This window comes from Theobroma umbraticum, unplaced genomic scaffold (genome assembly GCF_002168275.2).
Source record: "Theobroma umbraticum cultivar Fairchild unplaced genomic scaffold, ASM216827v3 scaffold_95.0, whole genome shotgun sequence".
NCBI lineage: Eukaryota > Viridiplantae > Streptophyta > Magnoliopsida > Malvales > Malvaceae > Theobroma > Theobroma umbraticum.
The window spans coordinates 11,513,766-11,524,063 of NW_018397257.1; the positions used below are offsets into that span (position 1 = coordinate 11,513,766).

General features: G+C 37.2%; 1 protein-coding gene across 1 annotated transcript; it reads right to left on the reverse strand.

The window, feature by feature from the left end:
* Positions 1-2,723: 2,723 nt before the first annotated feature.
* ZIP6 (ZIP metal ion transporter family) lies at positions 2,724-4,796 on the reverse strand. The gene is given in 8 exon segments (XM_021422702.2): positions 2,724-3,098; positions 3,101-3,239; positions 3,708-3,904; positions 3,907-3,969; positions 3,972-4,052; positions 4,055-4,176; positions 4,178-4,298; positions 4,301-4,796. Coding segments are annotated over 8 exon segments (942 nt in total). The 5' UTR covers positions 4,347-4,796; the 3' UTR covers positions 2,724-2,925.
* Between the last annotated feature and the right edge of the window lie 5,502 nt (positions 4,797-10,298).

Here is a 10,298-nt window from a genome sequence, read left to right on the forward strand (position 1 = left end):
CATTACAAAAAGAGAGAACTCGGATGCTGGAGATTCATCAGGACCTTCTAAATATGTAAGTCTTTAGCAGATATTGAAGATGATATAATGCAGCAAAACTTCCACGGGCTGCAGCAGAAAAAAGAAGTAAAAGCCAATTTCACTTATAATCAAACGGGGGTAAACCTTGTTGACCCTTCTGAGTTTGGTATGAAAGCTGAAGAAGATGGTAATTGAATTCTGACCTGCTGTTGGAAGTCACTTCCCAATAATGCTATTTTAATTTATTAGACTAAAAAAATAGAGTAAGGGACCATTCATCTTTGACAGGATAGTCTCTTGAAATACACCGTGGGACATAGCGAATTAAAATCAGTTGGTTGATGAAAATTAATTGCAGGAAATTATTGACATATAGTCTTCGTTTTTCATTTTTCCTCCAGAGAAATAAATTCGGGGACATGTTTTGGAAAGATCGTACACTTCAATTAACAAATTAATAAGAGGAAATTTTAGAAGTATGCATGGGAAAAGTTGTATATATATTACAGTTGCTGAAAGGATTCTGAAAAAAACCAACCAGCTGATCTCTAGCTGGCTTTCATGCATGGTCTGATGAATTACATGTCATTATATTTCGAGTTCAAGGAGTGATGGGACTCAAAGAAGCTCTACAAAGAGGGCAGCGTGACTGAGAGCTAAGCCACTTGTCAACACACTCAGAATGGTATGCATGGTTACATTCTGGCAAGACCTTTAGCTTCTCTTCATCTTCAAAAAGGCCTAGACAGATAGAGCATTCAGTTTCTTTGATAAAACCATTTTTTCCTTTACCGTTTGTGACCACAGAGCGATGACAAACGATCGGTAAACTATTGATAAAATCAGGGTCAAGCCCGGGGGAGGGAGCTGGGGTTGCATTCTATGCAGCAGCAGATGAGGGGCGGCTTTGGCTACAAATCCGATGAGCATAGAGGAACAAGGTGGTGATGAAAATAACTAGGAAGAAAAAGATCAGTAAGAGGAGAAGGCCTCGGCTGTATGAGTGGAAGCTGGTGTGGTTCAGCACAGTTAAATCCCATTCAAAGATTTTGGAGCCTCCTGGTGAGGCCATAACGTGGGGAAGAGAAGCCTTGGTGGGATTCGATCTCCTTGGCGGGTTGAAAGCAGCGGAATTTAAGGTGTTGGGATGGGCGGTTTTGGGGGGTTAAGATTGAATTATGAAATGGCCTATGCTCTAGTTAATCACAGCAGGCGGCTTGACATCATGGTTGGTTGCTGTCAGCATTTGCTATATTACCATTTCTGCTTGTACCCAACTGCCATCAAACAATTTAGGCGATAATGTATACATCTCTATTGAACAGTTCAGGGTTAGGAGACTCAAATTAAGCTTGGATTCAGTTGACTTTGTATTGTCACACTCCCTTGAGTTATTGCCAACCGTTTGTAATCAGATAAGGCTCAAATTTTTGAATATCAAAATGGAAAGAGCAAACACGTTGGTCAACCTTCCTGTTTATACTTGTATTACAGTTCGTGATCAGTTTGCTTCTGGAATCTTGATACCAGACACCCTCTCTTAAATTCTCCAAAATTCACAAACAGAGAAGAAAACAGGTTCCTCCAAGGAGGACTAGTACTGTTGGAGGATACCAAAGAATGGTCACTAGTATTACTGCTAATTGAGCTAACTGATCAGGATTTTGTAGCTAGGCTTTTTCTTCTTTTACTGGTCAATTATGATCATTTAATTTGCAAGTAATTCTACCAAGTGCCCTGCCCTGTATTCATGCCAAACATCTTTTGCTTCTCTTTGTTTCATTCTGCTTGATTTTGATAAAAATTCAATAAAATAGACATGTTTAACTGTGCTGAATTCATGGCAATTAAGAAAGGCTTCCTATTTTTCACTTCATCTCTATGACTTCTCATTCTCTCTTGTTGAAAGTGAGTCTTGCAACATAATTCTTTGGATTAATTATTATTTTTTATTCTTTGACAGATTGAAACACATCTTGAATCACATTGAGAGTCATTAAACACATTTCATAATTGACGGATTAATGAGAACGGAAAATTTTCTATCATTCTGTAATATTTTATTGTTCGGGTATTTCTTATTTTTGTTCCTTTAAACCATGGCTTGAAGAACTTATGCTCCTTCTCTCTTTAAATTCTAATAAAATGTTATCACCTTTCAAATAAAAAAAAAACATTTCTTCTGTCTATTTTGGTAGAAACTCTCCAGATATGGGAGGTTTGAGCATTAATTAATAGTTAATACTTCCCTATCTGACATCAAAGTCTTTATTAATGTGATTATTTCTTCATCTCTGTCCCTCTTTTTCTGAAAAAAAGAAAAAGAAATGATTCCCGGGCATTAAAGGCTGATAAGACCAAATCTCTAACCCACTCAGCTATGGGGCCAAGTCATTGAAGCCAGCTAAACTTTACTCAATTATCCTTAGTTAAAGAACTCATTGTGAAGATTTGGGGACTCCTGCTAAAGGTATTTAGCTACTATCTTAATAGAATTATACAAAATCAATCTAAGAAGTTGTAAAGTGAAAAAGTGGATTAAACGTCTTTCCCACACATTCCACTTCTTATTTATTATTGCATTTAATGAATCCATTGACTCCTTACGCATTTGCAAAATGGGTTATGATTATGCACAATATGCAAAGGTCTTTACATGTCCCAAAGCACTCTCGAAACACAAGAGTCTCTTGAGTTAGAGATTTTACCAATGACTTTCTCTTTTATTTGTCTATCATGTTCAGTACTCTTAATGTTCTTCCTGACTTTCAATCTAGCAGCAAAAGTATGTAAATTATAAGACATGCATATCTATTAATCCAATTCCATGCATTTTGTCATATGTTGATATGGAAATGGAATTTTGTATTGTTTTTCAAGATATATATAGATAGATACAAAATTTCAAGCCCAGAGTGCAAGGATAGACATGGAGGTAGAGCCAAGGGCTAGGGCGATGAACGAAGCCTTCTTCAACCACGTCTGTGAACCCATCAATTTGTTGTGGAAGAAGTCAACGGCAATGAGATCAACCAAAGCCATGTAAATGAGAATACCCGACGATAGAGAACCCAGCAGCCTTCCATTATCAGGGCATTTGGGCTGCTGTCGTCGTATCCCGTCAATGAGAACACTGTCATTCCCAACAATATTCCCATTGGGGTCGTCACTGAAAACATGACGCACATGTATGCCACTGTTCCCACACTGAAACCTGCCTGAAATCATTTCACAATCGTCAGCGCATCGGCTAACCAATACATTCACAGATAAAAATAGAAACATTAGGAAATACCCCTATGCTTCGTTAATAGGACATTAGTTTAATAGGGTCAGAAATCTTCTGTTTTCATTTGATTTCCTGTTTGTTTGATGTCTTGTTTTATAATCTAGGGTCAAAATTTTCGGCCTGCTAGACTAATAAATGATTCTGATACTTTCCTTACAATGTCGTCGAAACTTCTCGACACACTGTTGCGTAATAGTTTAACTCAAAATATTGTGTAGGGGCAGGAACCTGCTAGTCTCAGTCCTATATTTATAATTGAGTTGAACAGTAAAAGAATTTTTCTTGAAAAATTTGTAAAATTCTAATCGGATAAGTCTTCTTGAGAGTGATTGTCAATAATCAAGATAGCAATCTTTGAACAACCTCATCATAACCTGGAAAAGCAGCAATTGTTTACCTGAGCAATGCAGCCGCCAAGGCCCATGCCTTCGAAGACCTGGTGAAAGGAGAGCGCAGCAACCAGTGGTCTGATCGTACACTGATTTTGCGACATCCCCATCGTCAATCCGATGATTACCGAATGGAAAATGATCCCAATCTCCAAAACCTGAGAAACCAGCTTCTGCTTCAGCTTCACTAATTCCTCGTTCGACATTTCCCAACTTTTTTTCCCACTGATCCGTCCTCTGTCACGACCGGTAAATAATCCCCACTCGGTTATGGCTGTGCTCCACGTGGGAGCTTGCGGTTAAGTCCACGAAAAGAGCCAGCAGAGCCCCGACCAACGTCACCAGCCCGGCGACGGGAAGTCTTTCCACGGATGACGAGACGCGACGTGGCAGTCGTACAGGGCGCCGAAGGCGTCGGGGAGGACGTGGACTAAGGAGGTCGAAAGGATGACTCCAGCAGCGAAGCACTTGATTACAGAATCCCTTATCGTACGGGCTTGCTTGGAAGTAACGAGCCAGGAGGACAGGGGAAGAATATCCAAACACTGGTTAAGAAGATCACTGAAAGTGGATGAGCTTGAGGTGAGTCGCTGCTGCACTTCCTTGCAGCCGAGTGTTCGAGCCGTGTCGCTCACGCACGAAGCCATACCTACCTGCCCACCCTCAAGGAAAGAAGGCAGAGCAGACGCAGATGAGAGGAGAGAGAGAGACAGGTGGGGGTTGAGATCGTGTGTGGTGCGGAGTGCGCCGAGCAAATTTTCGATGACTTAATTAAGGGGGTGGGGTTGATGGGGTCGAAGTGATGTACATTTCTTCCTTGTTGCTTGTCGTGTGTGTGGTAATGGCACTCCTATCTTTTGGTTGTTTTTAGTCAGTCTTTTACGTCGGTTGGAGTCTTCTTATTAGCCGATTGGTGGAAGGAAAGGAAACGGAAATTTGGGTGTTTTGATGAGTGTGATTTGCATATGTGATTTTGTGGAGAAAGTTGCGTTGGAAAGCAGTCTCTACTGTCCAGAAAGGAACTAGTCTTCCCCTCTTTTTGCATTCCATGGACTCATAATACTTGTTTTGATCACCCATGCTTTTCTTTGATAAAATTATCTTTAATAAAATTACATTTCATGCATCATGTATAAAAATATATTACAAATTATGGTTAGGTTACTATATATTTTGTACAAAAATATATTACATATCATGGTTAGATTGTTATGTTAAAAAAAAAACTATTGTTACCTGTCATGTATAAACATATGTTAAATATTATGGTTAAATTATTACATGTCATGTACAAAAATATGTTACATATCATAATTAGGTTGTTGCATGTTATGTTGAAAAAAAATACTATTGTTACACGTTATGTACAAAAATATATTACACGTCATTATTAAAAAAGGTTGTTACACGTCATGTTGAAAAAAGATATTATTATTACATGTTATATTGAAAAAATATTATTGTTACACGTCATATTCAAAAACATTTTATTACACTTTAATACCTAAAATATTATTATTATTTACAAACAAAAACTTCAAATCTTCTAAACTCTTTTCATTTTTCTTTTATAAATTGACACCAATTAAAGTGTTTTTAACATATTTTCATAAATCAAGACATAAATTTTTTTTATCAAAAACACTTATTCGACTAAAAATTAAAAAAAATTCCCTTAAAAACTTAGATTTATAAATTTCAAATTCTTAAGTTTATTGGTATCTAGGTCTTGAATTAATCTAATTAAAAATTATTTCAAACCTTTGTGATCATTTCTACCATTTTAGTTTTATTCAAAATACTTAAAAATCAAAATTTTCAAATAGTCACCCACCTAAGCACATCAAAACTACTGCTTGATATTTTGAAAGCACAGGAAAGAGAAATATGAAAGCATGGAAGAATGAAATCGAGTGCATAACAAATAAATGTCGAAGAAAAAAATAGATAAAATTAAAAAGAGTAGAGAGAGCAGGATGGCAAGAAAAATAAATTGAAAGCACAAATGAAAAAAATTTGTAATAAATGGTTTTGAAATAATTTTAAAAGAATTTTTATCAAGTTAGGATTAAATATAAATAAAAATAATTAAATTTATTTTAATAATTATTTTTGAAATGTTTTATCAAAAAAGAATTATTTTTCATAATTTTTTTATTGATTTATGTGTATAACTAAGGCAAGAGCGAGCCCATACTGTCAGTAGGAAAGAAAAGAACAAAAAGTAGACCTCCAATTCATAATATTTTGGGCTAATTATAGGACAATATAGGCCTCCATGTAGCTCAATCTTTTCTGCTGCTTGCTTCCTTAGTTCCTTTGGATGTTTCAATGGGCTGGCTGTACTTCAAATTGGGCTCACCGAACCATTTGGACTTAACCTTTGGGATGGCAATCAATAGACCAAAGTCGCTAATTTGGGTCCTAATTCGATCTTTGTGAAGAGTATTTTAAATGTAAAATCTCGAATGTATCAAGTTGATGTTAGAGAGTGTGCCTTGAAAAGAAAATCAGGTTCAAACAAAAAACCGAAAATATTCTAGATTGTTGTTTCCTCTTTCATATTAAGATATACCCTTTTTTTTAAAAAAAAAATTATCTTTTGGGTGTGTGAATTATTGAGACTGGAGCCGAAATTTGGGTTGAGAAAAGGATGAGTCGTTTATCATTGGCTATAGCACACATGCAATGCAAATATGCAAATCTTCAGTAGATCATTATTATTCAATGTTCAGTCCACTCTGTCGTCTTAAAGTGTGGGAGCTGTCCAAGCGGAGATGTAGGCCTTTTGCATGCTGGCCATCAAACAGAGCCATATGGATTGTTGAGCGGAGATATAGGCTTTTTGCATGCAAGAGATCCATTCGGATGTAGAATTTTATCTGTGCAAATGCGATGTTTCATAAAAATGATTTTGGGTCTGTTCCCTCTCCTTATGAACTTTTATGGGTCTCGATTTGATGCCCTTGTGGCCCAAAGATAAGGGTACAGGATGAGAAACAGATGGCCCAAATAGTGAAAGCCACTAAATTGCCGAAAGGAATCTTGTCGTGTCTTTCCCAATATGCTCCTTATGAAATCTTCTATAAGATAGATAAGGAAAAAGTATTAGATTTATAAACAGACGTGATTGTACAACTCAACAGATTAACTTATTGAGAGGGCAATGGTTCCACCACAAAGTAGTAATGGAGCCAATTTGGACTTGACTTCCACGTTATGCCAAGCACTCCAACGTGTGAAGTAGGTAAGGTGATATGGTCAAATTGGAGAAAATGTTACGAAATTTCATATCGGATAAGTAAAAGAGAGATTTTGAATTTATAAACATGGACACTGTATACTGCAATAAGTTAATTTTTTTTTTAAAAAAAAATAATGATTTTGTAACATTAATACTTATTTGATCGTAACAAAAGTACTGTAAATTCAAATGAGAAAAAATATTATAAAATTTCATATCAGATATGTAAAGATGAATTTATAAATGTAAATATCACACACTACAAATAGATTAGTCTTTTGAGAAAAAAGCAATAATCTTGTGACATTAGCACTTATGAATTTTGAATTGATTGAGTTTGCAATACATCATTTAGGCATTGCCTATTAAGGTTAAGAAGGAAGAGTGGAATAGAAGATGCTCTAACTGTAGGAAGTTAATGTAGATGTTTCTTATTTAATTAGCCTTTCCCTTTTACTAATTAACGAAGCTAGCAGACACCTTCAGCCTCAAGAAGACTTGTGAAGCTTTTACATTCAAGCAGTTTTGGTACGAAAAGAAACAGCACAAAGGCACAGAAAGAAAACCGAAAGCAAGCAGAAACACGCAAACTATCCCTACAGGGCAATGAACCCACTAAGAACCAAACAAAGTTCTGGAGGATACAAGGCTGGCCCAGATAGTGACAAATCTAAAGTACTGGGTCACCTCCATGATCATCTTTAAAAGGAGATCATTCACAAAAGCCCAAAGCTTGTTCCAATCAGAACCCCATATGAAGTCAAAATAGATCTGGGGCCCTGACCAACAAAGAGAAAGGTCTGGGCCAACCCCTATCATTTTCCCCTATGTGGCAAACAGGAAACCCAAGGGGATGATGATGTGCATATGCAAATTCCAAAGCAAACTTTCCTCTGCTAATAATTGCACGATTTTTTTCCTTTAAACAAGCAGGGGTTTATTCATGCACGAGCCAATTTGGTGAACCAAATGATGAGACAAATTGAGGAAACATCGGGCAAAAGAGATGAGAAGAAAACAGTGCCCTCATCTCCTTCATTTCACTGTTTTGTTTTTTTTTTTTTTGAGATCTTTTACCTGATCATCGATCATGCATGGCGCTAGTGCAACGACATTATCATTCAAAACATCTGTGCTCTTCTCACTTTCCTGCTGGGAAACTTTAATAATAATGTTTCCTTCCTTCCTTAATGTCATCTAAACTTCGATATGATCATCAGAAACTTCTGAACTGGTGGAATCATGACAGTGATCATACCAATCTTATAGTTTCTTTAGCAAGCTTCGATCTAAGCTTACACTGGACCTTGTCCGACGAGAAATTCATCTGCAATGTCGATTTTCTACCATCAGTAAGACCATATAGAGATTTACCCTTTTAAGTATATACCTCTTGGCTCACAACCTTGGTTTTGCAAGGTCATAGGCCATTGGAAGTAATTATATATACATATATTTCGTCTGATATCCACCTCAGGTGCTGACGTGACTGAAAGCCCTTGGAGGCCTTAAGTTCAACGATGAACATCAGCAGATGAGGCTAATACCTAGGAAAATAATTTATAGTGCAGCCAGTCTAATCCAATGTTTGAATATGCCTTGGGAAAGTTGCACACCAAGCATTTTTGTCAAAGGTTACTAGAGGGGAAAATGGCAATACTAGAAGCTCAGCATCACCCATTTTTTTTAAATTGATTTTCAATCTCTGTGACTACTTGTCGTTTGTGGTCCAACATCAAATTCATCAACTCTAATAATCTTGGTCACTATCTGGAGGGAGATTTTTTAAAGTTAAGTGTCCAACGAGGAAATGTTTTCTGGTCACACATTTTTTTGTGTGTGCAATGTAATCAAACGTGTACTCTCGCACCAGAGAAGAAAATTGGTGTACTATCTTGGAAAAAGATCAACCCAATCAACATATTTTTATGTTGAATTACAATATTTATTTATTTTTTAGTTATATTTAAAGAAAATAACGTAAATTTCGAGTTGAATTTGAATAAAAATAATATTTTATCGATACTACAAGCATGAAATAATTTTCCGCCATTGAAACCCTGCTGAAAATCATGCTTCATAATCAAATTTATATTCCTGGGGAAAGAAGGAAATTATGAACTTTATTCTTTAAATTATAGAGGTAAATATATTATGAAGCAAGCTTTACTTATGTTTATTGCATGGACGTCCTTTTGCAAGGTCAGCCAATGGTTTAGGCTTCTCATGATTTGGCAGACTGTGTTAACCACCGATTATAGCAAGTCCTTAAGGGCACACATGGGGTTTGATTTTGAAGGACCGGAAAGGAATCAACAATGGCCAACGACGAGAGGGCTTAATTCCACATTTGGCAGGAGGGAATAGATGCCTAACTCATGCTGCTTTATCTAAACATGGTTTCATCGACTTGACAAGTGACCTAAAACCCTAATCAAACTTTGTTTTCTTCTGCATAAACTAGGGTTACTGGAAATGGAGGGTTCCGTATTCAAGATGGTGATGAGATTGACACCTTCCCAACTCGAAAAATGCTTCAGTACATAGCAAAGAGAGAAACGCGCCGAAATGTTAAGAGTCGGAAATGCTTTGCTAAAAACATCGAAGGGGCCAAACTTTCGCAGAGAGAAGCCAGCTCTGATATGTAGTTTTGATAGAATTTTTTGCTTTCATGATAATGGGGAATCCCCTTTTCAATCTTTAACAATGGCATGTTAGGGAGGGCAACAGTATGCGACGCGACAAAGGGGAAGTAGGGGGTCCAGATAAAATATTTACGGAAGGGGAAAGGGACAAAGATTGGACCACGCAGAGTCTGCTTGATTAGTCGGAATCATGAGGTGCAAAAAATGAGTTTAAGCAAGGACACCGAGGGTGGCACCTAATTAAGGAAATCTTTTTAGATTTTGTGTCACCGATGTGAAAGGAACAAGAGAAAAGCCCCCACCAGGAGAGATGGATGGACTTGTCAAAGAATACGTGAGGTAGGGTTTAGCTCATCAGGCCAGACGAAAGGGAGAGGTGGGGGGTCAGGATTTCTTTTGTTCATACCTCTCTCGGGTCTACAAAAAGAGCTCTTGTTGGTGGGGCTTTTGTCAATTCATGGAGGCTGTTCTTCTCTTCGTTTTTCAAGCCCTTTATGCACCACAAATCTTCTGGACAGGACAGTAATTTCCAATGTGGGATGTGAAGTCTCAATGTGTCGCTACCTCCAACTTCTGTAACAATAACCTTGCAGTCCTTAGACTTTGAAGCCATGTTATGCACAAATCGGCACAGGGTCCGCACCAGCTTGCCGGACAATGGACCTTCACGATACACTCCATATAGGAAGTAGAACCCGAATGGATGGAAA